The sequence below is a fragment of the Seriola dumerili genome, unplaced genomic scaffold (genome assembly GCF_002260705.1).
Source record: "Seriola dumerili isolate Sdu_G_001 unplaced genomic scaffold, Sdu_1.0 BDQW01000068.1, whole genome shotgun sequence".
In the NCBI taxonomy this organism is placed as follows: Eukaryota; Metazoa; Chordata; class Actinopteri; order Carangiformes; family Carangidae; genus Seriola; species Seriola dumerili.
Genome location: NW_019174323.1, coordinates 19,656,174 through 19,673,910, shown reverse-complemented (window position 1 = coordinate 19,673,910; position 17,737 = coordinate 19,656,174). Strand labels below are relative to the sequence as shown.

The 17,737-nt window shown below is 45.9% G+C and overlaps 2 protein-coding genes across 3 annotated transcripts in view; both read left to right on the top strand.

Moving 5' to 3' along the window:
• The window catches only part of LOC111219710 (TBC1 domain family member 12-like), a 12,664-nt gene extending 3,826 nt beyond the window's left edge, over window positions 1-8,838 (top strand). For both annotated transcript variants that reach the window (XM_022742441.1, XM_022742440.1), the window contains exons 12-14: window positions 7,883-8,040; window positions 8,558-8,661; window positions 8,739-8,838. In XM_022742441.1, coding sequence (XP_022598162.1) covers window positions 7,883-8,040; window positions 8,558-8,661; window positions 8,739-8,762 — 286 coding nt within the window. In that variant the 3' untranslated portion in view covers window positions 8,763-8,838. The remainder of the gene's footprint in view (window positions 1-7,882; window positions 8,041-8,557; window positions 8,662-8,738) is intronic.
• A 578-nt stretch (window positions 8,839-9,416) lies between these two features.
• Window positions 9,417-15,917, top strand: noc3l (NOC3 like DNA replication regulator). The gene is made up of 21 exons (XM_022743041.1): window positions 9,417-9,560; window positions 10,382-10,586; window positions 10,753-10,879; window positions 10,991-11,145; window positions 11,231-11,308; window positions 11,502-11,632; window positions 11,708-11,869; window positions 12,107-12,200; window positions 12,284-12,459; window positions 12,571-12,699; window positions 12,788-12,919; window positions 13,247-13,327; window positions 13,429-13,529; window positions 13,609-13,681; window positions 13,769-13,832; window positions 14,047-14,118; window positions 14,201-14,382; window positions 14,496-14,624; window positions 14,719-14,816; window positions 15,548-15,632; window positions 15,740-15,917. The coding sequence occupies exons 1-21, from the start codon at window positions 9,552-9,554 to the stop codon at window positions 15,866-15,868; spliced, it is 2,412 nt and encodes an 803-aa protein (XP_022598762.1). The 5' UTR covers window positions 9,417-9,551; the 3' UTR covers window positions 15,869-15,917.
• Window positions 15,918-17,737: the final 1,820 nt, after the last annotated feature.

The following is a 17,737-nucleotide window of genomic DNA, read 5'->3' as shown; positions in this document are numbered from 1 at the left end:
CGGTACGAAACTCCGCAGGATTCCAACTGTCTATTCACCGAGGATGAGGGGCAGTGGCCGGGTTTGTTCTTCCGAGCTGCGCGACAGAGCTCCATAGAGGAGGTACGAATAAGTAATTGACAACATTAACGGAAACCAAGTGGGGCCATACCTTCAAAATAAAACACCGAAACATTAGAGACTGTGCGAAAACTATAGCGAAGGCTTACCTTCAAAATTAAAAATCAAGCAAAAGCACTATCAGAACTTTTCCAACTCAGAAAGAGGAAATTCTGTGTTTTCCTTGGTTTCCAGTTACCGACATTAAAACTGAAAAGATTTCATAAATCGTAAACAATGAGAGAAGAACTCAGAAATATTAGTCTGTTTCATTTAAATAAATGACAAGGAAAGTTGAGAGTTCAACCTTCACATAAATACCTGCTGAAAGTCACTTTTGATGTAAACGACAAACAAAAATATTGAATATAACAAATGTCTACCCATTTTTATATTCTTGATCATAATTCTTTTCTGAGCACTAGAGAAGACTTTGAGGATATAAGATGAAATATTGGGCTGTGCCGTCGTGGTTCATAACTAACAGAAGAGTCATCTTTTAACTCACGATAACTAGAAACAAACCTTTCCATTAAAATAAAAGCTGAAATATCAACTTGCAGCTTTCATAAGCTTGAAACAAAGTTCGTGCACAGATTAATGTTCTTAAATCTGGGGAATTTAGGATTCTTTACAAAAATGAAATGTCAGTTCTACAAGACTTTCCTAAACTTTTTCATCCCACATGGTGAGGAATGCTTTTCAGATACTATTCTTTTTAGCGTTTTTGATGGTTGTTCGAGAAGTTTTTGTTCTCAGGTATTTTAGATTTAGATTTAACTTTATAATTTAATTCATAGCTGTCAGAGTCTTAACTGATACACCGTAGTCTCCGTGTCAATGATTCACTTGAGAGAGGGATGTGGAAAGATAAGTTGTATTGAAGGAGACTCCTTGTGAAGGTAGAAGGAACGTTGTTAAACTTTTTAATTGAATTATAAAGTTTTCAGACTTTTGTCAGATCCTTGCCAAAACTTCTATTTTTTTAAGTTTTCAAAGACAGAAGTGCCATGAGTGTCTTCATTCCTGTTGTGGCTGTTGGGATGTGGATAATGTGTATAAGAGAGACTGAGTGATTCTCTCCATCGGCGGAGCCGTCAACCAACATACATGATGGAGATCCTCGCCATGTCCTGTTCATTATCATCATCATCATCATCATGCCATGAGCCTGTCTCCCATGCTGATGTGTTATCACCGGGGCACACTCCCGTCCAGGTGTTCAGTGTGTTAAATGTTCAGCAGACTGGAAGGAGAATCTCGTTACCTGTTCACATCAATCTGGATCAGATATGGTGGCCAACGAGGACCAATCAAAGCTCCTCTGATGTCAAGGAGACAGGCGACGATCAGGGGGCAGGGTCTTATACAATCAATGATGTTCACAATACATCACTATACAGTACAGGTTTAGACCAAATGTGGCAACAACAGTTTGTGCCAGACAGCGTGGCATCCTGCACTGAAGGGTCAATGGTTAACCCGCATCACTGGCTTTGGAGGGGCTTCTGTGGGGATGGGTCCTACCAGGGGGCATGACCACCACCTGGATATTCCAGCCCTTCTGTACGGTCATCGAAGCCTCTCAAGGTAAATGTGAACCCCTGTGTACCTCGACCTCAGACTCTGGTCACTGGAGGGGGATGTGACCTTTGACTTCTGAGGTCAACTCTGATGATGAGGCCTTCCTCACGGAGCTGCCACTCGGCGCCCCCCACCACTGCTCGCTCGCTCCAGGAACACGTTCGAGTGCGGTCGCGAGGCAGAGCGCTCCAGGTGAATCTGGTTCAGGACAAACTGTGGTGAGTTTCAGAGTCTGAGCTGAGTCCAGGATGCCTGGGGATTCATGATTTACTTAAGCAGGTAAACCACATCAGACTGGACCCGGCAGATCCTTCAAGACCACAATCAATCGGTTCAATATATATTAGTTTGTAGAGTTCAACCACCACAGAGAGCTAAACCACCAAAAAGAGACTAAAACCACCACAGAGAGACTAAAAACCACCACAATCAGACCACTCGTTGATTAATTGTCCTTGGCTCTTTATTGATATATTTTATTCAGTATGAACAGATGTGACGTATATTCGGCATTAATTTATTACACAGAAATAAACAATATAACCATTAATTGTGTACACTGTGGGGCGTCTTGTCGCTCACCTGGTAGAGGCGGGTTCCATCAGGACATCATCTCACCAGCAGCTCATATGATTGTATTGTGTGTATCGTGTGTGGTGTGTGTGTGTTGTTGTGTTTTGTGTCGCGGCAGTTGCGTGTGGTCTGGTGGGTTTTGGTAGTCTCAGAGTCGTCCAGCGCGACATCACAGTACAGCTTGCTGGACTGAGTCCTCTAGACTGTGTTGATTGTTTGTGTTCCAGTACTAGGTGTGTCGATAGTGAAGTCAGGCAGCGGAAGATTTCGAGGCCACGCATTTGGCTTCCCAACATGTACCGCGAGCTGCAGTTAGCATGAAATGTCAAGTGAGCTTGTTACCGCATAATGAGAACTCGCCTTTTCTGAAAACCGTGCAGTAATACACGACGCACGTTCTGTCATGTAGTATAAACAATCACTTCTGTACTCGTTATTGTTAAACGCAATCTCTTTACCTTGTTTACTTGCCCGCTACTCCTATAGTCACCTGTATCATCTAAACATAGCTAGTAGCTTTATGTGTCATTGGAAATCTTCACCAGATTTATTAGATATTATAATTTGTGGCTGAAGTAGTTTCGTCAAAGATCAGCACTTCTGGCCTAGCATGTGCACGAGCAGAATGAGTGGCATGAGCAGAATGGAAGTGAGTTACGTGTCACCGCTGTCGGGCCTTCCTCCGTCTTGTATTTAACCACTCTGCTGTGATTCACTCCTGTCTCGCATCACGAGTGCTGTGAGTTCGTAGTGGCTGAAACGAGCCTGCAGCGTCACTGGCGGGCCAGAAGGAGTGTGTTATGACCTCAATGAGTGGGTTTTCTGCTCTCCGGCCTGTCTGTGGCCTTCCTCCTTCAGAGCTGAAGGAGGCTCAGCGGAGGCAGCAGCAGATGAAGGAGAGGTTCAGACAGGAGGAAGAGATCTCAATGGCCAACCATGGTCTGGAACCAGCACATCCTGCGCACACTGGAGATGCCATGTAGGACCACACGTGGGTGGTGGGTGGGGGTGGGGGTGTGGGGTGTGGGACGGGTGTTGTGGGTGTGTGGTGTGGTGTGGGTGTGGGGTGTGGGGTGGTGGGTTGTGGGTGTGTGTGTGTGGTGTGTGTGTGTGTGTTATTGCTCCCGAACCTCCTGTTGTGTTCAGGAGGTCCAGTCGGCGTGCTCAGGACCTGTGGTGGGGGGGTTTTACCCTCCAGCAATCCGGGGGCCGAGTGTGGTGCCCTGCCAGATCTAAGAACAATTGAGCGTCAACATTACTGGTCAGTAATAACAAGATGGGGGGCAATGTTTCACTGACCTGAGACGTGCAACACCTGGTAATCATCTCCTCCTCCTCCTCCTTCTCAGAGCTTTATGAGATCTTTCCTCTCCAGAGTGAAGGAGAAGTGGATCGGTCACTAAGACAGAGACACGACGGTAAGAAAACACTGAGACAACAGAGACTCACCGGTATTGCTCACCTGGTGACGAACACCTGGGTGACGTCCTTGCGACCTCTTTAGATGTTCAGTGTATGCGTGTTTTCAGTTACTCTCCTTGTTTTGCGAGTCCTTTCTCACACTCTTCATGCTTCACTCCTTGACACGTTCGTCTCCAGACACAGCAAGCTTTAGATTGCAGTCAACAATAATTGACAAAACAAATTCAAAGCAGAGTGCAATAATTTTGTAAAACGCAAGGGTCAACAACAATCTTCACTGCAATTCTTAAACAGCAAATGGTGGAGACTGTCATCAGTTACTCTTCGGTCTTTTTTCTTTTGGGCTGGAGGCCAGCCTGTGACCGCAAATGTCTCGTGCCTGACTGTGCCCGACTCACTGATGAAGTCTGCACCTGAGATTTGCTGTTTATAGAGAGGCCAGTGAAGATTGTTTTGTTAGCCCTGCTTTTGACAGAATATTGCACTCTGCTGTTATTGTTGCATTGTTTAATTCAGATAGACACATTAAAGTTAGTAAAATCCAGATTATATATTACTTCACAGACTAGAAGATCGATGATATGTAAGTGAAGCTGCTGTGGTACCTTAATTGGATTAATGATTTAGACTATTTAACCAAGACACTAATTGATTATATATTAGGCGGAGCCCTGTTTTATAATTTTTTCATTCTCGCTCCAAAATTGATTTTTAATCGTTTTTTTTCCATTATTTTTGAATCAGACCTGTCCTCTTACACATAGATTGGACTATTGACAGTCCCTTAACAAAAGGTCACCGGTATTGAATAATTGAGAATTAATTAATCACAGAAAATTAGTCAAAATTATACTCAGCATGAGAACACTAAACTCGGTAGGGACCTTGCCCTGTACACGTGATCAAGTTTGTGAATATTATCGCTCACGTGCCTCTGTGGTGGCACCTAATACTCTCAAAAATACAGCAATAAACAAGTACGGTGGACAGGGCTAGCTAGCTCACAGTGTGGATGTTGTTTGTTGGGAGCTAACTCGGTAGTTGTTTAGGTATAGGAGTTCCCCCTTAACCTTTTAAGGCCCTCGTTTAACCTTCACGGCCCTGCCGTATTTTGGAGCTCTCATTCTTATTCCCCGAGTTCTGGTTCCCTGACCTTTTCATTTATCAGATCTGGCAGACAGCTGATCACTGAACGCAACGTCTGTTTCTGATTCTGCAAACACAGCTTTTAGCATTAGCTAGCGGGTCCCACAGCAGAGCTAACGGCTAGTTTGACTTAGCAGTGACTGGAGATATATGTGAGTTGTGGCGTAGACTGGGACTCAGTTTTCCCCGGTGAGAATCCAGCATAATGCGGCCTCATCAGGCAGCCAGGGGGACTACAGTGGTGTTTATCATCACCCGGAGCAGGTATATATAAGCTCATACTAGTGGTCGAGCTCTATGGTCTAGTGTTAGACGTGTTCCTTACCTTGGCATCACGATGTGGGTTTTTACATCTATTAAAAGCATCTACTAGCTCAGCTACTGATCATTTTGAAGTATAGTCTCATGTTACATGGCGTGATAGTTAGCAACGTATGGGCCTACTGGCTGTGTTTAGAGAGTAGGTGTGTTAAGTGCATTTTTTTTCAACTTTTACCAGTAGTGTCATGTCTTATCAGTTAGCTTCGCGGGGGCACTACATAAAACATCAGTGTCCAGGCGGGCAATTTGCTATAGTTCATGCTAACACTGTCGCGCAAACCAGTAGATACATATATTGCGCAACTCTAACACATGGCTACAAGTAAGACCAGATTTCGACGATGGATGCAATGTCGGCCATGTTGTGACATTTTCGCTCTTTCCGCACCAACTGAAGCAGAAATCAGGGTCTGGAAGCGAGAGTAACGAAGCATGTGTTGGTTGGCTGGTGAGTATTCAAGTACGGTCACAACAGGACTGAGGCAGCAGCAGCTCACTTTCCCATTCCCCAGGTCTACATAATTTCTCAGATACTGGGGACAGCTTGTGTGTGATGGCTGTTGGGGACTAGAAAAGGATTTGGGTAGCCATGAAGACAAGATGGAAACAATAGTCATGTTGTGTTGTATTTTTTAGGCTCGAAGCCTCTATCAGGGCTCACTCCACCCTGGAGTCCATAATGCACGATATTGATTTTGTGGGCCATATAGAATAGCTGTTTGAAAAGTCTTAAGATTGTGGTCTCTAACATGTTCAGGTGTTTGTGTGGACTTCGGCAGCCTGTAATAGACCGGCAGGTTTGTTAGATGTCACTGTTTTTTCACTTCCCAGATGACAAGCCAATCATTCTAATGGAAAAAGGATTGTTTGCAAGAATTTTGAGATAAGACTTTAAAATGTTAAGATCACTTGTGATAACAGTAGTCTAGCCAGCGATAATCCTCTCATCACTTTGGAGCGAGGGATGTTTATGACTTCAGGGCCTGTGTAACACATTTCTTGTCAAAACTTTAGCCCTGGATGGAACTGTGTTATTAAAACAAACTTCACTACTTCATGAAACCTTGCAATCATGAATCAAACCAAAAGAAAACTGGCAGGGCAATTAAGGAACAACAACTAAGCATAGATAGTAGGGTGTTGTTTTAATTTTATATCTCTTTTTCTAGTGTGTTAACTTAAGGGGACTCACCGTAGACTACACTCGAACGAGACACAAGCGGTCACCTTGGTCAACAGAGAGTTTACAGTTCTGGGAGTGTATCACACCGCCAGGACGTTCTCCAGGAGTTCCACTATCAGTTCGGAGAGTGCATGACTCAGAAGGTATGAGAACCAGTCGAGCGTCAATAACAGAATTGTTTTTAAGACGCTTTGCAAGAGAACATGGTAAGTTTGAATTCAAGGACTTTAATTTGGTAAGGGGTGCGTCCTTTACACGACCTTGCCCTGAGCAAAAGCATTCACTGGGAGCTTACACCTTGCTACAGACCTGATGTGGGATATGTGACGCTCACAACACACACACACAAGCGAAGCAAAAAACACACACACACACACATATCAACCACACACACACACAAACACGATATTCAAACAACACACACACACACACACACACCACACACAACACACAGTGATCTCCAGACTTGACCTGGACTCCAATGTGAGATTCATGTGGACTAAGATGACAATGAGACTATGGACTAAAAGACTTGTAAACGTTCTACCATCCAAGTGTACTCACCGGATACCGGTTACCCTCTGCCCCCCTCAGCTGATCGCAGCAGATCCACAATCACAGTTTCTCTCTTACTCTGTCTACAATGATGTGTGTATGTCTCTCGTCCAGGTCACGGGGATGTCCTCTCTACATACCAGCTGTTCTGATCCTGAACATGAGCAGAAGTACGAAGCACCTTCCATCAGTTAATCTCCAACCTGAATCATAGACGCACGTTCAGAACATAGGCTTTCTAACAGAGTTGAAACCAAGACCCTGGTGTGTTTGTGTGTTGTGTGTGTTGTAGTAGTTTGTGTGTAGTGTGTGTGTTGTGATAGTGTGATGTGTGTGTGTGAGTGTGTGTGATGTGTGTGTGTGTGGTGTGTGTGTTGTTGGAACGTAAGCTCACTGTCGTCCTTCTACCCTTGCAGATGTAACAGGTATTTCGGAGGCCATCACCAGAGTTGTTCTAGAAGGTAGAAACTCCTTCCTCCTTCTCTTCCTTTACTACCAGCTGTAGGTTGTAAATCCTGAACCTCTATCCTGGACTGGTGAAGTCCTAATTAACCAAAGATACAGTCGTAGTTGCTGTCATACAAGTACATAATTGATAGAAACTGTTTCTAAAATATTGATTATTGATATTGAGCACGTGATTTATTGGTTCCATGGTGTAGAACTGTTCCCCACCCATCCGAACCAAAAAGCAAGAAACATGTCAAATCAAATACACACAACTTGGAGACTGTATAGAAAGGTTCGATAACTACTAGGCTAACAGTTTTCCCTCCACTTCCAGTGTTTGTGCTAAGCTAGGCTAAAGTTTCCCCTCCACTTCCAGTGACTTAGTAGCTGAGCCCTGACTAGGAAGCTAAACCGTCCTGGGCCTGTGTCTGAACACAAGAGATGAAAAACTGAAACACATCTATACAGTTAGAATGTTAAATGTTTCTCTGTTAACCCCACAAACAAAAACCCCACCACCTCACCCCCCCACCCCCACCCCTCCTCCAGGATCCTGTCTCTCTACACGAAGCCCCTCCCCCTGGACGTGGCGTGCAGAGTCTGGGACGTTTTCTTTCGGGATGGGGAGGAGTTCCTGTTCAGGACAGCTCTGGGGATCCTGAGACTGTATCAGAACGTCCTGCTGCACATGGACCTGATCAGCATAGGTGAGCGACGCCTCACCTTCTGTTACCTCGGTGACATCACTCACACAAGGTCCAATCAGCTTTCATAGGCCCAAAACAGCTGCAGCTGACCGTAGACCTGTACTCTTTTGGAGCTATGCCTTCATGTGGACTTGGTACTTGTCCTGAACTTGTGACCTGAGACTTTGGACTTGTATCAGGTGGTTGAATCTGTACTCGGACTGGTCTTGAGAACCTCGAGTTTTGAATCAGACCTGTGTCGAGTAACTTGAGTCCTGACCTGAAGTGGCATGACAAAGGGCTTGGACTCTGGAATGGTGAGACTCAACATGGACTTGGACCTGAGACTTGGCGTGGACTCATCATAGTGGACTTGGGACTCGACTTGGACTCGACCAGTTTCAATAGTTAGACATGTGGTTACAAGGCCGGACCACAGACCTCCTGAGGACACCTGAGGACACTCAGATCTCCTGAGGGCACATCAAAGATAGAAGACTGTTGTATTTTACTCTGTTCTCTTGTGTCCCTCCTCCAGCTCAGTTCCTGTCACGCCTCCCTGATGAAGAGCTTCTCTCTGATAGGCTGTTCTCCTGCATCTTGGCCATGCCCATGCAGAGCGGGAACAGGAAGTGGAGTCAGGTGAGTCACCTGACAGACGGATCAGTCTGTAGGAGAAATGGACCAGGTGTAATGAGGTTTTGTTTTTTCTCTCACAGGTGTTGTCGTCCTGCAGCAGCTGATCTGAACTACTGTCTCTGTCTCTGTCTCTGGGTTAATGTGACATTTGTGAAGAAGAATTCAGTTTTTATTATTTAATATTTCTCAGTGTTTCTATAATAAAACATGAAAGCTGTGAGTCTTTGAGTCTCTGAGTGGAAAAACAAAACAAGACGCTAAGACACAAAAACATAAATATTTTAAGACAATATTTAATTATAATGAAAACGATCTTTTAAAAATGAAAATTCGAAGCAGAACAAAGTCATTGTGTCTGTTTATTATTCATTGATTTATGGATTGATTGATTGATTGATTGACTCATCTCAGGTGAAAGTCTTTATGTAGACCAGTGAGTGGACAGCATGTTGTGTTCAGGTTCGTCTGTTCAGACACTGAAGGTCACAGTGACACATGAAGGATGAGTTCATGATCAGGTGACTCACCTGTTCAGAGGTTTAATAGACTCGTGGGGCAGCCTGTTCAATGTGTTTCTTTAGCACCTAATTTATATTCTCTATGTTGAACTATATTTATGTAGTATTAAAATCAGTCACGTGATTTGGTGCCGGTCACATTATTTTGTCCCTGTGGTCCTCCCGCCGCTGATGGCGCTGTTGTCCCGGCAGAGGAGGACTGTCTTCTGTTTCCGGGTCTTCAGCGTGAACCTGGTTTTCAGATCTACACACGTGTGGCAACAAACCGCAGCTTTTTACCAAAACACACCGGGAAACGTTATCACATACACACCGAGGAGGGTGGACAGAACCCGGGTCTGAATCTGCGCTGTGAGACGGAGAGTTCCCGCCGCCATGGGTCCGGTAAGGTCACTCCCGGTCACAGCGGAGCACTTTGAAAAGAGTGGAACATCCCGTGAAATGAACGTTCACTGAGCGGAACGTTATTCTCACCAGTTTTTAACACGTGACTATGAACTGAATCAGAACTGAAGCTCCTGTTCAGTCTTATCGATCCGCCAGACTCCATAGAGAAATCTGTGAATTTAAAGTTTGCAGCGTACAGGAAGTTATTCCCTGTATTGAACATGAAACAAAGTATTTATAAGTCAAGTATTTCCTGAACAGTTTTGGTCTTGTGATTAAATCAGCATCAATATGAGTGACCAGGGAAGTTATTATATTTGAACATTACATTAAACCGTCTCATCAGTGTCTCCTGGCTGCTGCTAAACTGTGTATTGATAGAAGTGCTGACGTCACCAGCTGATTGTTCTTAGACACTTGATAGATAGTTAATCAATGATCAACAGTTCTACAGATGATTCAAAAATATGTCAGTGAATAAAGTTACAAAATAAAACAGACGTATTGGATGTTGAATGGAATTATACAGACACTGGATCATTCTTATTTCAGTGTATTTATTGTCTAACTTGTTTTTGTGAGGAGATTGAAAATGAAACATGTTTCACTGACCAATCCAGACTTTCAAAATAAGAGTTGAAAACACTCAGCTTAAACTTTAGATCTTTGTTTGTTTTGTCAGAATAATTTCTCTATAAATCTTTAACCTTCTTTATTTGGTAAAGTGAATTATGATTTATATGAGTCACAAGTCTAACTACCCCACCACCACCACTCCTCCCACCCCCACCCTCCAACCAACCCCCTCCCTGCAGGGGCCTCGGTCAAAGAAGCGTCGGCCGACCTTCCGCCGTCTGCTGAAGACGAGCGGCGTGAAGCTCGAGAACAAACTGAAGAACCGTCAGCTGAAGCAGCAGAACATCGCCAAGAAGCAGCGTAAAGAACAGAAGAAGCTGAGACAGGCAGTGAAGGATGCCGCCATCAGGACGCCTCGCCCACTGGAGACGTACAGGAAGAGACCAGGTGAGAGAGGCCCCTCACATGTCAAACACTGCTACTGTGGCTCAGCCTTTCTGCATCACATCAGACAGCCTTTCTTCTTCCTCCCCTTCTTCCTCCTCTTCTTCCTTTTCTAATTCTTCTTCTTCCTCATCTTCTTCTTCTTCTTCTCCTTCCTGGTCTCTGACAGAGGAAGAGGAGGATGAGGAGGAGTTTCTGGAGACTCTGCCCACAGACATGATGGAGGATGACGACCTGCAGCAGATGACCACCATGGCTCGACAAGCCTCCTTCATCACCAGAGACCTGTCGTCATGGTAACTACCACCAACACAGACACATCCATGAGAACAGGGCAGGTGATTCCGAATGGGCAAAAAGGAAACGGTGACTGAGGTGTGTTTGTTTTGTGCGGCGGGGCGTCCCAGCGGGCCGGTGCACGGCGGGAAGAAGCGGAGCTCAGAGGTCGTCCGTGGTTATGAGAAAGTTCCCAGGAAGATGGCGAGGATGGAGGAGAAGGAGGTGATCCACCTGCTGCCAATCAAAGACAAGACGGGCGTCATCCCACAGAGTGTAGAGAGAGGTACACACTATTGTTCAGTGATTGGTCAGTGATTAGTTAACTGTGTCAAAGGTCTAAACATCATGTCTGTTTTGTTTGTTTGAAGTTGTCAAAAAGCAGAAGGAAGAGGAGGAGGAGGAGGAGGAAGAAGCTGCTGCTGAGGAGCCACAGGAGGAGGAGAACGGTATGAATGAAGTTTAAATAATAAAATATTAATAAAGAATAATTGATAATACTAAAGATGCATTCATTAGTGTATTATCCTTCAAATATGGAATCATAGAATAATAGAGCTCAAAGTCCTGGTCCTGACTCTGGGCCTGTCTCGGGACGTGGTCGTGAGTCTTGACGTGGTTGTCATGTGTCCTCCTGTCCAGGGGGGGGGCTGGAGAGCATTGCAGATCTGACAGCTGAGCAGAGAGAGCAGCTCAGAGTTCAGAAGATCACCCAGAAGAAGCTGCTCATAGCCGGTCTAGGATCAGCCATCATCTCAGACCCCGTCAGTAACGTAAGTCTGGAGCTGGTCCAGGATCAAACTCAGGTTTAAAAGGGCGGTGTGTGTAATGTGTGTGTGTGTGTTCAGATGAAGCGGGTGAAGGAGCTGCGTGGGATGCTGATGGAGTCGGACCCCTCTGTGGCGGTGACCGTCAGGAAGCTGGTGATGGTTTCTCTCATGGAGATCTTTAAAGACATCGCTCCCACCTACAGGATCCGTCCCCTGACCCCCGCAGAGAAGGCCGCCAAGGTACCAGAGAGGACCGACAACTGTAGATGATGTCATACATATATATTATATATATATATATATAGATATATATAAAATATGTATAATACATATGATATATATGATTGTATTGTTCAAACCAGAGGTCAGACAGGAAGTGACATGTTTCAGTTACTTCATGTGTTAACCGATGTCAGTGCTTCAGTCTCAGCTGGTGACTGACAGCAGCTCATTGATGAATGTGTGTTTGTTGTGCAGGTGAAGAAAGAGACTCAGCAGCTCAGAGAGTTCGAGGAGGGTTTGGTCAGTCAGTACAAGTTCTACCTGGAGGACCTGGAGCAGACAGTCAGAGGTACACAACCACAACTACACACGCACACACAACACGTCAGCCAACACAGCACAGGTGTCACCGGGTGTGTGCTTCACGTTCAGACTGGAAGCAGAGGAAGAAGAAGCGCAGTCAGGCGGTGGGTTTCCAGTCGTACCGCGGCCTGGCTGAAGTGGCCGTTCGTTGCCTGTGTGAGCTGCTGCTCGCTCTGCCGCACTTCAACTTCCACAACAACATAATCGTCATCCTTGTCCCGCTGATGAACGATCCTGCCAAGAAGGTGAGAGTGCGTCTGCTCAGGTGGAGCTACGTGTTGTGATGCGTTCAGGTGTCTCTGTGTTACAGGTGTCGGACATGTGTTGTGATGCGTTCAGGTGTCTCTGTGTTACAGGTGTCGGACATGTGTTGTGATGCATTCAGGAAGCTCTTCCAGCAGGACAAACAGGGCGGGGCTTCATTGGCCACTGTGAGGGTCGTCTCCGGCCTCGTGAAGAGCCTCAACTACAACGTCAGACCTGAGGTAAGGAATCAAACGCACCCGAACCACGGTAATACAAACACCAACCAATCAGCAGCATGTCAGCTGATTCCCCCGACCCCACCCCCAGGTGCTGAGGACCCTGCTCAGTCTGAGGATTAAGGAAGTGGAGATGAAGAAGGACATCGAGGCGACGGCACCAAAGAAGAAGTTCATGAACAACAAAGAGAAGAAAAAGAACCTGTCGAGGATGCAGAGGAAGGTATTAGAATTCATTAGCATTTACTAGCATTTATTTGCATTTGTTAGTATTTATTAGTATTTACTAGCATTTAATAATTTAATTCATGTCTGTGTGTGTGTGTGTGTGTGTGTATCTGTGTCTGTGTCTGTGTGTCTGTGTGTGTGTGTGTGTGTCTCTGTGTGTGTGTCTCTGTGTGTGTGTCTGTGTGTGTGTGTGTGTGTCTGTGTGTGTGTGTGTGTGTGTGTGTGTCTCTGTGTGTGTGTGTGTGTGTGTCTGTGTGTGTGTGTGTGTGTGTGTGTGTGTGTGTGTGTGTGTCTCTGTGTGTGTGTGTGTGTGGGTGTGCAGTGGAAGAAGGCGGAGGAAAAGCTGGAGAAGGAGCTGCTGGAGGCTGAAGCCTCAGAGAGCAAAGAGAAGAAGATCAAGCTGGTGAGTCGAAAGCCCCAACAAAATTTGAATATGTAAAAGTTTATTAATGAAAGGAACGAGAAACTAATCTTTCACCACCTCCTCCTCCTCCTCTTCCTCAGCACACAGAGACTCTGAACATCGTCTTCCTCATCTACTTCAGGATTTTGAAGAAAGCTAAGAAGTCTGTTCTTCTTCCTGCTGTACTGGAGGGACTGGCCAAGTATGACACACACACACACACACACACACACACACACACACACACACACAGTACTGACTGTGATGTCACTTCCTGTCAGTTTTGCTCATCTGATCAACCTGGAGTTCTTTGACGACCTGCTCAACGTGTTGCAGAACCTCATCCAGTCAGGAGTAAGTATTCACCTTGGCCCTGCCCCTTTACTCCGCCCCCTTACTTTCAGTCCAGTCACAAACTGATCGATGATGTCATCTCTGCAGGATCTGACCAATCGGGAGAGTCTCCACTGTATCCAGACTGTCTTCACCATCCTGTCAGGACAAGGTGTGTGTGTGTGTGTGTGTGTGTGTGTGTGTGTGTGTGTGTGTGTGTGTGTGTGTGTGTGTGTGTGTGACAGTTCATACACTGATTATACATTTTGAAAAGGCCACTTTATTTTGAAAGGACAGATGTGTATCCTACAACTGACTGAACAGATGATAGTCAGGAGGTTAAAGGTCATCTTTCTTCGTGTGTGTGTGTGTGTGTGAGAGATCAGGTGACGTCCTGAACATCGACCCTCTCACCTTTTACTCTCAGCTCTACAAGATGCTGCGGCAGCTGCACGCAGGTACACACACACAGACACCTCAACGCATCACAACGTGGTATGGTGAAAACTGTTGAACATGAATCACTCTGTCTGACCCCAGGGGTGCCCAATGATGACATCATCATTGTGCTGCGGTGCCTGGATGCCATGCTGACACGGCGCAGGAAGCAGGTGACCCTGCAGAGGGCAATGGCATTCGTGAAACGACTGAGCACGCTCAGTCTGCACGTACTGCCCAACGCCAGCGTGGGGATTCTCGCTGCCAACAGATCCACCATGCATGTGAGTCACTGTGTGTGTGAGATCATTGACTTTTTAAATGAGGATGGATCCTGGTTCAGTTAAATGTGGATGATACCTATTGTACCTGTCTAAATTGTGTGTGCATGTGTCAGTCATTCCCTAAGTGTGACTTCCTGTTGGATAACGAGGTTCAGGGCAGCGGCTTCTACCTGCCAGAGCTGGACGAACCTGAACACTGCAACGCTCAGAACACAGCTCTGTGGGAGCTACACACACTGCAGGTACACACACACATACATACACTCACTCACTCACTCACTCACTCACTCACTCACTCACTCACTCACTCATGTGTTACTTCCTGTGTGTCCACAGAGACATTTCCACCCGGTGGTTCGGCAGTTTGCGTCTCACCTGTGTCAGGGAGCTCCCAGCGAGGGGGCAGGGTCACTTGGAGCGAAGCTGAGCCGCAGGTATGAACAGCTGATGATCAGGTGTCTCTGTGTCTTACCTGTCTGTCACCTGGAGGAACCCAGGGAATCGAACTGAACATGGGCTCACGGCCTCTCAGTCTGCATTGTTATTGCGGATCTGTGTTGTTTAATGGCGTTACCGCAACCTGATCACGTTAGTAAGAAGCAGTATTGACATGTTATACCTCGTTAGCTCAGATACACAAATTCAGATTTACCAGCATCGTAAGCAGTGGTGACTCCCCACCTTTGAAGAGTCCAACTGCCTGTCTGTTCCTCCGTTATTTATATCCCTTTAGTCTGGAAGTGTCCACACATAAAACATCTAATGATTTTTCATAAAAGAATTCCAAGTTTTGAATGTTGTCTTCCGAAGTCTTTGCAGACTGTCCAGCGTAGTGATTCGCAGCACATCTTTCCAAATTTTGGCCTCTTCCCTCCTCCCGACTGCCTGACAGGGTGTACGGTTGTTTTCTGCTCCAGTCCAGCTTGTGAAAGTGGTTTGGGTCTATCGTCTTCTGGTTCAGGATCGAACCGATACGCCAGAACTGTAGCTGCCACAAACATTTGTTTACACGAGACGTGCAAAATGTGTCGTTGCCATGGTTGTTGCCGGAAAGCAACTACTTGTTGTACTACTACAGTTGATTGGTTACCAAGACTGTAATGATGAGCACTAAAAATGGTCGTAACAGGTCCTCTTTAATGGTGAGTGTTGACTTCCTGTCCAGGTGTCCAGTGGAGCTGTTTGGTGATTACAGCGTCAGAGACATGACCTTTAACCCCCCGGTGGCTCCGCCCAGCACCAAGAAGAAGGTAGAGGAACCAAACGCACCTTCATACGTTGATGATGGTGTTAATGTTGACCTTTGACCTCCTGTTTCACACCTGAACGTTGATCAAAAAAATGTTTTCCTCTTCAGGATAGATTCTCAGGCGGAGCGACGCTGCTGGACCCCGAGCTGCAGAGACAAGTCCAGAGCGTCCTGACTGCTGCCGCCGAGGACGCTCAGCTGGACTTTACTGCTACACACACAGCGACCCAGCACTGACACACACATACACACAAACAAATCTTTTCTAACAAATGTAAAAAACGTGACTTTTAAAAATGACAGTTTGACCTTCAAAATAAAAGCCTCCTCTGTAAGTTAATGAATGTAATAATCAGATTATATTGATCTGGTGTTTTATTCTGAAACTGGTTCTTTGCGTTGATGTAAGTGACGGTCTCTGTGTTGAGGTCTGGTCTCTGTGCTGGAGGTCTGGTCTCTGTGGTGGAGGTCTGGTCTCTGTGCTGGAGGTCTGGTCTCTGTGGTGACGTCTGGTCTCTGGTGGAGGTCTGGTCACTGTGCTGGAGGTCTGGTCTCTGTGGTGGAGGTCTGGTCTCTGTGGTGAGGTCTGGTCTCTGTGCTGGAGGTCTGGTCTCTGTGCTGGAGGTCTGGTCTCTGTGGTGACGTCTGGTCTCTGTGGTGACGTCTGGTCTCTGTGCCTCTTGGGGTTTGCGGTGGACGAGCAGCTTCAGGGCCAACATGGACATCAGAACGCCGTCATCAGGGTTGGTCTCCAGCGCTTGACGCAGCTGTTTGGTGGCCGGCAACTCTTCAGGATATGTCTCTGTGATGTTCTGCAGGTCAGAGCTCAGATGAACATCTGCTCTACACACACCTACAGGAAGAACCACCGTTTTGGTGTTCATCTCCCAGTTCTCTGGTTGCAGCTCCAGAGCTTTGCGGAAGCAGTCGATGGCTCTGGGGTAGTAGGACTTGGAGAACTTGAGGAAGGTCCAGCCCTGTTCTCCATAAACCTCTGGGCGAAGGTCAGTGGACGAATCAACAGGGTGCTTCGCCTGCAGGGATAAAGATACAGGATCCAGAGAGTGGACTGAACCTGAACCTGAACCTGAACCCTGAGGCTCCTGGTTCTGGACTCAGACTGTTCAACAAAATACAATTTTCCTCCGTAAGTCTTCAGGTTCACGTCACTAGATGTTGAAACAGACTTTAGCTGATGTACATCTGTTCTCCTGATAACACAGAACGTGTTCCTGCATTAAGGTTCTCCAGCTGCAGAGACACAACAGCTGCATGATTTCTGTTTGTTGTCAAACTGAGAAACATCAGGAAAGCCTTCACAATTAAAGCCAGGATTACTCCAGAAGTACAATTTACCAAAATAAAAGCATCAGTGTAGGGTTAGGGAGTGGCGCAGTGGGTTGAGCAGGCGCCCCATATGTAGAGGCTAAAGTCCTTGCTGCAGTCGGCCCCGGTTCGAATCCCGCATTGGACAGCCCTTTACTGCATGTCATTCCCCCTCTCTCTGCCTCCCCATTTCCTGTCTCTACTATCCTGTCCAATAAAGGCACAAAAGCCCAAAAAAATATATACTTTAAAAGAATTAGTGTAGTAGAAACCTAGGTTGTGTTCATGGTCTCTGTACTAAGAACTCACCTGCTGACAGTGATGTAAAGCAGATTGAATGTACGGTGGCCCTAAAGCTGAAAACACAAACATCCTCAGAAAACATCTCATCAGTTTGACAACACATGAGTTTCAAATACTCACAGCACAACGGAAGTGTTTCCAAGGGATACAAAAAAGTGACTAGACGGAAGGCTCAGCTAACAGCAAATTTTAAAAATAATATCTGAATCATGTGATATTGACGTTATAAGAAAAAACCAAACAAACTCACCTGTAGCTCGCTAACAGCTAGCCATCTTCATAACTTCAAGTCAGAAAGTAAACGAGTGCCCCCGAGGTCCGTCACTTTTTTGCGTCCCCTGGAAACACTAACGTTGTGTTGCATGAATTTGCAGCTCATGTGTTGTTAAACTGATGAAGATGTTTGTGTTTTGAGCTTCAGGGCCACCGTAGAGATGACAGTAACTTGGCTGCTGACACTGGATCTTTAAGATCATT